Raw genomic sequence first — 12,437 nt, 5'->3', positions numbered from 1 at the left:
ATCCACACTCCTGAAGTCCAAAATCCAAACTGCAAAAGTCCGAAGCCAAAGTCCACTTCACCCCAGCCAAATTCCAGAGCCAACGCCCGCACTATATGCTGTGCGCCCCAAATGCGTCGATAGCGCAGTGGGACTGACACGCCGGTTTCATAACGCGGGGGGGGGGGGACCCAGGTTCGCTTCCGACCACGGGGAGGGCTTTTTCTTGAGGCGCGCCCTCCCGACACCCGCTCGTGGGCTCCTCCCATCCTCGCCACTTTCTCTCACACTTCCTGGCCACGCGTTTTCCCCCTCTCCACTTCTCCGAGCGGAATCTCCTGTCAACGATCCGCACGGACAGAAGAAAGCTTAAAAGGCTTAGATGCTAAAATGGGACTACGCGCCAACGTAGAAGTGTCAGCGCCGTAGAAGCTGTAAGCGAGGCACGTAAATCGCTTCGTAAACTATGGTGAATCCGTCGCCCCTTCGGTGCCGCTGTCCTGTGGGAAAAAAAAAAAAAAAATGTATAATGACGAGGACGTTAAACCGCAAAAATAAACATAACGCTCTCAAAGTTGTTTGTATGATTGTCGCAGCGTAGTGACCTTTAAGAAGAAAATTAACAGTTAGCAAAAGAAAAGCACGGCTAACGAAGGAAATACGGGAATCTTACGAAACAGAAAACCTGAGCGACAGTTGCGTAAGCCTGGATTGACGCTCTCCCAAAAAGCAATTGACCTTGTGACCTTCAGATAGTGTTTGTGGTCCAAATCGGTTTTGAAGGGCAACAAGATATACCTACATGATTGTCATACTTCTGTTAGCTTTGTTTTCTTCATCATTTATTGACTGCCAAGGTGCCCATACTCCAAAAAAATGTGGTTGTTCCCTCTTCTATAGGAACCGGTCAAACACGAAAGTGAAATGTGCCTTCACAGGAGCAGTTGAATGTTTATTGTGCATCGATACGAACTTGCCCATCGCTTTTTATATTTCGTCGGTATGGCACCGTTCAACGTTGGACACGGGATTGCACGCGCCGCAGCACTGCGTAAATCCGAGCGAAACCCGGGCGCTCGCAAACCTTCCGTGCGAACGGAACCAAACGGGTTGTCAGCGAATCGCTTGGTGAACAAAGGAGCAGCGGACCGTGTCACGAGCGCGACATCCGCAAGACGGCTTCTCCGCAGCTTACGCTGCGCGTCCCCCGTACACGTAGGCGCTTTGAGCAGTGCAAGTAAACCTGCGTGACGTTTAGATTACACTGCCAGGAATACCTGAGCCAAATATTACACGTGCACGTAAAGCGGTGAGCGCGCAAACCGCTGTGAAAGACGCGGAAAACCCAACCGCGCTCCCTTCAATTTTCCTCATTATGCACCCCCTAGCATGGCCTAAACGGCGTCATTGAGGCCATGGCTGCCTATTGGCTGTCGCTGGTGAGCTTCGCGGATTATTTCTTGCATTTCCTGTGACGATCCGCTGTTGTCTGCGCTGTGTACCAACCTCTTCTATGCCTCAGCCAGTACGCACAGTTTTGACGTTTCTTTTGTGTTTTGAGTTCGCGTGGAGTTTGAGTGACGAACTTAATACTCCCCTTCCAGCCAGAGCACATGACAACAAACGTTTATTGCTTCAAAAATGTCCTACCAGCCTGAGCGCGCGCTTGCGAGCAGGCAGCCGTACCTGCTTTTGTATGGCACCAAACCGGAAATAGACTCCTCCACGTTTCGGAGAAAAGGGAAAAAACTCCCCGGCCTGTCACATATCGAAGGCCACCGGAGAAGACGCCGCGAGCCGCCTCCCTCTCCAGAGAGAGCGCGCAGATTTCGTCGCGTTATCCGCGGTCGAGTTGAGACGGAACAATTATGCGCGATTTCTCATCGCGCGAAAAAGAAAAGCGTGGAGCCTCTACCCATCTCTTTTACCACCCTCTTTCTCCTCCCTATTCTTTCATCCCCCTCCTCCCTCTCCCCCCCCCCCCCCCCCGCACTGGGTTGTATGCAGGTGAGCGCCCAGATGGGCTCAATAATATCCCCAGTGCTCTTCCGCTCCTTTTCACCCGAATCACCATCTCTCTCTCTCTTCTCATCGCGCGTAGTTTCGGTGATAGTGAACGGATTTTCATAATTCTTGCGGGAGGAGATTGCTGGGACAATAGACTTCAGCCTAAAATACATTCCAAGTAGCCGATGGTAAGTGTTGCAGGGCGCTCATTAGCGTCATGATGAACTACTGCTTCGCCTCTCCTAGATGGTAGCACAATCTGACAGGAATTATAAAAGGCGCGTCCATCATCCTGTTCACGCGTCTGTTCATAGCGCAGTCGGTTGCGCGTATCGTATACTTCGTGTTGCGGGGAAAGAGTTCGTGGCTCAAATACCGGCGCAGCCGCGTCAATCTAAGTTTTTCTGGCGATGTCATTTCCGTGACGGATATGACGTCAGTTAGATCTTGGTGGACCCGGCATAAAACACTTTCGTGTTAAAAAAAAATTGGCTGGCGATTGCGATACTCCCTAATGCGATATTTGGGCGCCGCAGCAGTGCGCTGAGGCAGCACTCACTCGTGGGATCTCTAGACGGCAGCGATGATGAGCCTCTGCATCGGCGGCGCGAAGTGCGTCTCAGGAAGGGACCGCGACAGGGACCGCGCACCATGGTCACGCGCACGCCCCCCTCACGTCGCCATGGTTGCGCCGTCGAGCATCTCGTGCGGGCACAGCATACTACCCCCTCCCCTCCCCAACCGCGCACTTTCGGAGAGCGCTCCACCCTCGCCTCCCAATTTCGCGACACTCTCCTCCTTTGCTTTCTTTCATCGTTCGCTTTTTCTTTCACTCGTCTGTCTTTACAATGCAGCTCAGCCCAGAGGCGGCCGCAAAAGGGACCGTCTCTGGCCGCCAAAGGAGGCAGAGACAGCCGCCAAACTTCCAAAAATAATGATCTGAGTTGCAATTCAGGGCCGTGGTCACACTTCCTTTTTCATGTGTCCTATATATGACAGTGATTCAAGACGCATGCTCGTCCGCGATGTGATGTTCATATTTTTCTTTTTCTTCGTTTGGTCTTCTTACCTTTCCTTACACCGTCCTGTTCATCTTTTGATCCAGCTTTTAGCTTTACTATCGACTTTTCAAATTTTGTTTCTGTCCAAACTTTGCTTGCACCATTTCCTTGTATCCCATTTTTCAATGTTTTTGTTCGCCCTCTCACTGCTGTCCTCACAATGCCTGCAGGGCTTGATGCGCCATAAGAAAAAATATTCTGCATGGTTCTAACTCGTAGTCGTTTTGTCCTAAATGTTACTGTTTTTTTGTTTGTACCTCTTCACCACCCGCTGTGCCGCAGTTACTCGGTTAATAAGTTCTTTGAGAAAACTGAAGGAAGCTCACTCTAACGCGTAAGGCTTGAAGGCGGCGAAGCTGTAGCCACCTTCACGGCCGTCACGACGGTCCAAGTCCACGATGGCAGCCGATTTGCTTCTCTTCGCGCCCGCAATACGTTGTGAGCGTCCTTCGTTTTCTTGGAAGCAATGGTCACTGCACATCACCTTGGAGGGGCGTACATATGACGAGTCTTTCTCGTTCCGAGGAAGTGTTGCCACGATTATGGCGAACGCTCGAGGGTTTCTTTTTCTGTTTGGCCGATCTTGGACAATCTCCCTAAGTGAGTATGCTTGGCTTGACAAAAGTGCGCCGGGGACGCTGGGCCGTCGCCGCGAGGCACGCACACACGAGCGCTCGGTATTTTCTTGTTTTTTTTTAACTTCCGGCCGGTCGCCGCGAGGCACGCGTTCACGTGCGCGCGCTCGGCATTTGTTTGGTATTTTTAACTGCGGACAGGAAAAAATAACGGTTTGCTAAGCAGCTTCGCTGTTTAAAATCGCGCCACCTTCTTTTCATTTGTTGGCGAAGCGAGGAAAGACATAGCACAAACACTGCCCTTCTGTCCGACTCCACGAAAAACTACTAGCAGCAGTAAAACGCAGCGCCGTCTGTGGTCACGTGCTCTTCCCGAAATAGGAGAGCGACCATGACCCGGACACGGCCTAATAGATCGGCGCTGTTTTGCAACACAGCGACTGGAGCGCGACGGACGGTCTGACTGAAACCGGGATCGGCGGGCCCGTGCAGTTCGCCGACCCCTGTGAACAGAGCGTGCACTACGAACACTACGAATGCACAGCTCCTCCTGAATGCTCCTCGCGCGGTCGCGAGACACAAAGCCGGCCCCTGGCCGCCTTCGGCATCTCTGTCGGGTCCCGTTTGCGCGTGGCCGTCGACAGTTCGCAGAGTGATAGCCGTCAGCGACCCCCGCCGCTGACGCAACGAGTCTGCGAAGCAGGTCGTTGCAGTGCTGGTGCCTGCATCGAAGGTAGAAGAGAAAAAGGAAATGGACGCCGACGCGGCCTGCGAGTCGCCGAGATTACGCACGCAACGATTTCGGCCTAGCCGGTTTCAATTTATGCCAACCCCGCCCCTCGGCATAGATGCCATTTCTTTATTTCCCCTGGCAGCAAAGCGTACAGTGCAGGCGTTTGTCCGTTTCGTTTGGCCGCAACTAACGTATCCTGCTCAGTGATGCCAATTTAGCGGATTTTCCGCTAAATCTGGCGGATTTCATTTTGTTCTGACGGGGAAAAAATTAGTCTAGCGGCTAGTGGATTTTTTGGCGGGCCATTTTCACACATGGCGGATTTCTGGCGGATACCTCACGCAGTGCACCGATTCAAAATCGCCCTGCAAGAAAGACCTTATGACTTTGCTTTCAAGCTTGGTTCAAAAAGTCGTAATTCCGACAGAGCAGATTGACGTTCTGACGTGCAGACTTGAGGACCACTTGAACCCCAAGCCATATCTGGGCTACGTGTTTGAGACGTACGTTAACAACGTGAAAGCTCAGAAGACCGACGGGTTCTCTCTCGCAGATGAAGCTGTGATGCGAGAAAGCTGCATAAGGTTTATTACCACACTAGTAGATCAAATCAGACAGCGACTTCCCTACAAGATCACAGTTCTCCAGGAAACATCACTCTTATCGATCGAAAACGCTTTGTGCGTCGTGAAGGAGCCATTGATTCCTCTGCTGGAAGCAATGGCAGTGCCCCCTGAGACAATAGAAAAAATTTAAAACCAGTGGAGCAAAATCACCCTCCTGAATGGAGGCAAATATCATCCACGCAGTCGTTCTGGTGTGAAGTTCACTCCTGTAAGGACGCCTGAGGCGAAAACCTGTTCGCCCAGCTGGCCAGATTTGCCATGTTGATGCTCGTGCTGCCCTATTCAAATGCCGAAGTAGAGAGGACGTTTAGTCAGCTTAAAATACTAAAATCCAAGCTGCGGAACAAGATGAAGCCTGAAACTAGAAACGCCATCTTCGTCGTAAGAGCGGGGCTGAAGCGACACCAGAAACGTTGTTTTGATTACGAACTTCCCGCGGCAGTTCTTAGTGCCATCGGGACATCTGCAACGTATGTGCAACCAAGTCTCCTTTCTGGTCCCTGAACAAGTACCTGAACAAGTTCCTGTAGAGGTGATATCAAACGACGACAGCGGCGACGAAGACCTCGATGTGTTTTTTGTTGACCTGTGAGTTCTTTTTTTCATCAGTGTGAACATTTATAACTTTTAGCCTCATCTGTGATGAGGTTGACAAATGACGACCACCGCCGCACTGAAGCTTCAAGTGTTCTAGTTAGACTCCTTGGAAGACTCTTTTATATGTTATTTCAGCTCTTGCAGTTTTGGGGAGATTCTAAGAATTATAAAGGTACTTATCATACGAAATTGCGCTGTTTTTCTAATAAAATAGGCCCTAGCGGAAAATTTAGCGGATATGTTTTAGAATCTAGAGGAATCTGGCGGATTTCTTATGGCTTTTTAGTGGATATCTGACGCCCAGCGGTGGCAACACTGATCCTGCTTACGCTGCTGCACCGTCTCCGCTGGCCGCCAGTTTCATCTGTATTCTTTGCGACATAACCATCGACTTAACGACGCTTCTAATGAAAGCAGGGCTGAACAATATTCTCCGTTCTCTCCACTAGACAACGAAACACTAATCGGGACAGTATTGAACGAGCTACGGTCCTCGCGATTTGTAGTAGTAAAAAAATGGCAGAATCTCCACTTCGTGGATGATGGCGAGGGTGCGGAGTACGAGGACTCGAAATCACATCCAAGTTGCGCCCCGAGTGACATCCGATTTGCGCCCCGACCGTCATTGGATTTGAGTCGTGAGTTGCACCCTGATGCTGCCAACTGCCACTCACGGCTCAAATCGAATTTCGCTTGATTTTCGCTTGATGGTGGCGTGCTCACGGATGGACGCGGACGGACATTGGGATGTCCTAAGGTACTCCGCACCGTTACAGGCGAGGGAGTAAGCCGTTTTACTCTCGGGTACTAACTCACGGTCGTAGCCCAGTGGGTAAGACGACTTTGTCTGGTCTACCAGACACAGGCTCGAATCCTGCCAGTGCCTCTGTGATTTTTTGCAATTGTAAATGCTATGCCCACTGACGCGGACGGACATTGTGTGGTCCTAAGGTATGCCGCACCTCAAAGAAAAACACTCAATGCTGACTACTATCTATCGTAGGTCACTAGTAAAATATTCAACCGGTTATGCTTAGGTGGTACGGGCAGGTGGCTACACCTCTGCTATAAATGATGAAAGCTGCACTGTATGTTGGACCTAAGCCCATGGCGTGGTTATTTCCGTGAGTGCTAAAACGAAAAAAAGTATGAGGACAACATTGCAATGCAGTCGAACAAGGTTTTGACATATATTGTTATGAATACATGGTGGTTTCGTAACATTCTGTGAACTCAGAAAGTACAGGTGCCCAAAAAATTCCCCCGCATTTCCCCGAGGGGGAGAATGTGAAAGTGCGAATGCACGGTTGTCGGCCCGCTTGCGGCGCTTGCGCTCGGCCCCCGCAGCCCACCGCCTCGCCGCCTTCTCTTCCATCTCTTCCATCGGGTTTGTAGTATCACGTGTACACCACGCAGTTATCAAGCCGCTATAACGCCGCTGAGTCGCCAACGCACGCCGCTGACGACGTAGTTTGAATGCGTTAAAGATATAAGGCGCGTTACTGACAATATCAGCGTCGCGTCCGTGGCTTATTCGGTAGAGCGTCGGGCTGCGGCCCGCAAAGTCCTCGGATCGAAACCTGGCGCCGGATGCTGTTTCTTCTTTAAAGAGCACTGCGGACGCCGCCGACGCCGCCGCCGACGCCGGCGGTGGATGGTTTGGGGTCGCTTATAAAGTGATTCGCACTTAAAAGAAATCGGCCGCGTATTTGATCGCTTCCCTGCAAATGTTGTCGAGAGATCTGCTGCCCCTGCCACGTAACTGCCTCCCTCCTCTCCCCTACCCACCTCGCACGCTCTCCCCCCTCCCGTTTCGCTCCTCGCACGATAAACAGGGAGGAGGACAAGTCAGCTCAATTTTCGCACGTTCCACAGCTCGCGCGCCGTCGAACGCTACCTTTCGTTACTGAAGAACTTGGAACGCATTACGAGGTCCAAACTCGTCGCATGCTCTCTCTGTATTTTTGGGTCAACGTATTGTTTTTAACGAGTTTGATCTTTCATGTTCTATCGCGAAAATCAATCAGCCGCCTAATTTTAATTAAAAGAAGATTGCAAATATTATATTATCGCGAAGCCCCGGTTCCATTTGCTTTTTTCAATTTTTTAGCATCCCTCTTCGGCCACCGAGGCGAGTGTGTGTTGGCCCGTCGGCCGACCCGGGAGACGCGGCTCTCGAGAGGGACCATCCACGCATCTTCTATTACCGCGGCCGCGGCGCTCCCTTCCCCCCCGTGGCGTGCGCGCTGGTCGCGTTCGGGCTCCGTGTCTTCAGTGTTCTTCCGACGACCTTCCCTTTTCCCCTGTTTATTTTAGTGCGTTTTTTCTAAACTACTTTCTTTACACGCGTGGTTCTCCGAGTGCGCGTTTTCGAGTCGAAACCTTGTGTCTGTGTTTTTGGTCCTTTTCACTTTGGCGGGGACATGTCTGATTGGAGCTAAGAAGCGTCTTCCTGATTGGCTGCGGGTGTGCCTTAGCCTTTTTCCACCCGGTCCGCACACGCTAGGATGCGCTTTTTCCCCCCAATGCGTCCCCCCAAAGCAAATATAACGCGGCCCCTCTGGGGAGCGAGCAGCGGGCGTGCGGCCTGCACCAGGACTCTCTTCAAAAACTCTGCCGCTCGTCGTCGTGCCCTCCCGCCGGGAGCCCTTCGCCCGCCAGCTATGTCCCGCTAAGTACTCTTAATCTATTGACTGTCTTTCTAATTTATGTAACAAGTGTATTCATTCTAATTCATATGTGCTAAATAACACCAATGTAATCAGTAAAGTAAACAAGTTAACTTTAAAACCTCTTCGACGTCTCGACTTTTTCCTTCCGATCTTCATGCTACAGTAGCGGCAGTATGTAACCAAAATACTACGTTACAATATGTATCGATGTCTTGCCTCAAATATGCCTAATGTCATCTTTTTGCTGAACAATGTTGACAAGTATGACGTGTGTTTCCATATTTGGTGGTTTGGAAAAGTTTCGCCTGCATGGACTTGTCCTTGAGGATTTCATTGTAACTTTTGGCCTAGCAGCTGAATCGAGGGTCGGACAGACAAGCAGACCGAAGATTTCCCGTTTAAGTAGCCCAAGAAAGACACTCGTCTTCAAAAACTGACAGGTACCGGTAGTTTAAAACAAAGCAAAATGCAAGCATTTCATAATAATAATAATGTAATAATGTTTATTCACTTTTCAAAATTACAGAACATTATCCAGCCTGCTTAGGCCACATGCGGCTTGTGTGCGTCGCTGGGCAGTCACAGGAGCATGCAAATTGAGACACCTTGGGAATAGAAAGCTCAAAGAGCCACACAATCGCAAGGAAAATATCTGAGAAACTGCCGTGCCCAGAAAAAATAAATAAAAGGAAACAGGAGCGAAAATAAGCACTTCAAAACGCCAAGGGATTTTTGCCTACATACATAGGAAAGCATTTAACACTCAGCCGCAGTTAAAATTGCTACAATGGTTCTAGGTACATCCAAAACAGCGAAATGCATTCATTCAATGTCTGCAATAAATGACATCAAAACGTTTTTACCTGCTTCATAATAGTGACTACTGGCTCGGTTTTAATTCTGTTAAATAAATGTGGGATATAAAAGGCACGGGTTCTTTTCCCGTAATAAGTGTTCGCACGTGGCAATACAAACTCTTCAATTTTTCTTAGAGGCCTAGCTTTAACATTCACAACTTTAAATTGATTCTGATAAAAGTGCTCGCACAAAGCATCAAGCACAAATTGTTTTCCAACAGGTAAAACATCAAATGGTTTCATAACATTGTCCATTGGTTGACCATGCTGCTTTCTACTATAAGCGAGGTTGTAGGCAATGTTATGGAGGATGGTGTTCAGAATATTTAGAATATTCAACAAGGATTTACCCCCCCCCCCCCCCACACACACACACACACACACCATCCGACTCTCGCTCTCTTTCCCGAGGTCATTAATTCTTCTACGCCTTCAAGCAAACCAAATAACGGTTCGCTGCAGAGCTTCAGGCTTGACAAATCAGGCTTGCACGTATTACGAAGGGCATGTTGAGCCGTGAAGGTCCCGCCCAGTGACATTCGCAAGCAGTGACGCCGCGACCATACCAGCGGCTACGTCACCGTCCGGTGTCGGGTGGCTGATGGTACACCTGCTGATACCGCCCGCGTATTTGTTTACGTGCGCGGGAGATTTTCCCAGGAGCACCGACGTCGTTTCTCCTTCGCGAAGAACCTCGTGGCTCCCGACGGGAGAGGAGGGCCGAAACGAAAGAGCGAGTGAACTCTTATCGCCATTCCGCTGGCCACAAAAGAAGGCCGGCATTCCAACCGGCTCCTCAGACGTCGACCCGCTATCGTCGCGCTGACAGGACACCGCAGCAGTCAGTCGCGCGAATTTGTGTGTGTGTGCGAGCGACCACGATGCAGCGCCCGCGAGGCAAGTCGGCGAATCGTCGAATCCCCGCCGGAGACATGAGTGCGTTGCTCGTGTGCGAAAGCTTCGCCAAAGATTTGTTCCGGCGCCTGAAGGCTCGACTCGCGAGGCCCAATGCGCGTCTACTGCCTCCACAGCGCAACGCGCCGCGCAGGTGAGTGTCCTCCTCTAAGAGGGTTGGAAAGCCGGAAGCCGGCGCGAAGTGTAGCGATGAAGCACTCGAAACGGATGAGTCAACCGGATGATGCATGAAGTTGCATCTGGAGAAAAGTTTGGTCCGAAAGTTGCGTGTTTTTTTCCAAGAAATACCTGTTCTGCTTCGCGATCGCGTGGATATGCCAGCGCCATAATACAACCGAGAAATCTGGCGCAAATGAGCATTTCAAAAAAAAAAAAGAAAATAGAGAGAGACATCCCGGCAAATGGGAATTTCTGACTGTTCGCTGTTTTGTCTGCGATAACTGGAAGCCATCGAGACAGCTGAGACAAGTGATAAGTCACCGGCTACTTTTCCAATGTTTCCGACAGGGTGATGAAAAACACGTGTGCAGATAAATGACATAGCTAGGCGCCTGTCTACGCGCAGGTGATCGAATTCACTAAGCCTGCGCTTCAACTACTTTTGTTTGTTCGTTCGGGTTGATGAGAATCCAACCGCCCGATCCGTTGTTTCTACGCAACTATACCTGCGTGCCACTTGCGTCATGTGATTATAATACCAGTGGGCATTAGCTTCCAGCTTTAGCGACGCCGCTAACGTTGAACAACTTCTTGAGAAAATGTGCATAAACGTGGTCTGCATTCTGCTGTTCCTCAAGGCTGATTTTTTTATTCGTTTTCTTGAATCGTGCTACATGTATTGCATGGACGTCGTGTGTTGCCCGGCTCCGCCGGTACTCTCCAAGAGGAAAAACATTAGAAGCACGTGTACGGTTTATTCAATGTAAAAAGCAAGCATTGAAGGAAAACGTTAGAACACGACAAAAATTGGCGCCGTATATTGCCGCCATGCTGGGCTTAACTTTCCGTTCACGTTTTCTTATTTTTGTCCATTGCTTTTCACACGTCCACGGCACACCATTGCTATGAAGGCAATGGGCATTTTCGCTCTCGAGTCTCAGCTATAGGTAACTAAACCGAGTATCGCACTCAGGAATGGAGAGATGAAGCAAGCTTTCCCAGCGTGAAGCTTTACAAGCCTCTGCGGCATTCCATTTACACAGGAATATGAAGCTTAGTATACAAGAACTGGAAAACCCAAGAGCTAGCGACCACACGTGCATTATTGCGAATATCTACTGAATCAAAAAGCGAACACTTCGGCCCTCTAGGACCATAACTAACAACCGTTGCTGTTTCGGTGACTTATGTGCACTAAAAATGAGGTTTGTTTCCTTTGTTTTCTTTTTAACAGATAAATTGTTAGTGTTATCTCGACCCCGAGCTAACACTAACAAACGGAAAAAGAAAGAAATCACGGTCAATCTATTTTTGGGAGGAATTGGTTTGAACACGAAATGTGATGACTACGATGAAATGGTCCCATTTGAGAACGAGCATATTCTCGGCGCAAGCGGGAGAGCAGCCTCCTTGCAGCGGAGAAGGACATAACGCATGGTTTCAGCTATATATACACGGCACCAGAGCATATACCAAGGGGAAGACAGTCGAGCTGGAGGGATTTTGCGGGGTACGAGCGGATAGATTTTCTTTCTCAGGAAGTAGAAAAGGAGGGGTACATCAGAGACTTCCAAAAAAAAAAAATCAGTTGTACCCGTGCACGCTTAAATGCGTCTATAGAGCGCGTGCGGGCATATCACTCGTACTTCAATTCAGGATCAATAGTGTCATAACAGTTTCGGTGCATCATGATGTGATCATATATAGCTCAATATCGTTCTTCGTTTTTTTCCCCCTACGAGGAACGAAAGCCTCTCAAAGAAGTGGTCTTCGTGTCGTTGCGACGCTTAATCTCTGCCGCACGCTACACATATAACACATCTCTTTATATATCTCGCTACACATATACACATCTCGTTGTAACAAAATCGCTTAATTCGATACGCCACCTCATTCGAAGTGTTTCATGCTTCCCATTGCAGTGCATATAGAGCACATAATCACCCTTTTTACCGAAGTATCACTTATAACGAAGCCAGTTTTCTGACCGGGATCCAAGGGCTTCGTTATAGCGAGGCTTTATTGTAGTTCCAAAGCAGCGCTATGCCCGTGGAAAGAGATCTCTGCCCCATAGGTTAAGCACCATGCATCTCAAAAACGCGGCCGTCTACGCCTGAAGGTACAGTGAATTGTTAGAAATACGGCATCACTGACAGCGCGTGCATTTCTCCTCGCTACGCGAAATCAGTGCGGGGAAGACACCGGTCGAATGTCTCTTCGCTGGTGTTTTTAACGCGAAGGAGTTGCCTGTCTCGT

The 12,437-nt window shown here is 49.6% G+C and overlaps 1 protein-coding gene across 6 annotated transcripts in view; it reads left to right on the top strand.

Annotated features, from left to right (window-relative positions):
* Positions 1 to 12,437, top strand: part of LOC144174246 (choline/ethanolamine kinase) — a 134,456-nt gene that overhangs the window by 69,597 nt on the left and 52,422 nt on the right. The window contains exon 1 of one of the 6 annotated variants that reach the window (XM_077702828.1): positions 9,891 to 10,155. The exons of 4 other annotated variants lie outside the window; for them this stretch is intronic. In XM_077702828.1, the coding sequence (XP_077558954.1) occupies positions 9,989 to 10,155 (167 nt within the window). In that variant the 5' untranslated portion in view covers positions 9,891 to 9,988. Of the gene's footprint in view, positions 1 to 9,890; positions 10,156 to 12,437 lie in introns of those variants that run through there. One more of the 6 variants, XM_077702829.1, reaches the window with a different exon arrangement.

This window comes from Haemaphysalis longicornis, unplaced genomic scaffold (assembly GCF_048455015.1).
Source record: "Haemaphysalis longicornis isolate Haplotype H1 unplaced genomic scaffold, Haemaphysalis longicornis Haplotype H1 scaffold_3, whole genome shotgun sequence".
NCBI classification, from domain to species: Eukaryota; Metazoa; Arthropoda; class Arachnida; order Ixodida; family Ixodidae; genus Haemaphysalis; species Haemaphysalis longicornis.
Note: the sequence above shows the minus strand (reverse complement) of the source record. Positions and strands in the feature narration are given on the sequence as shown.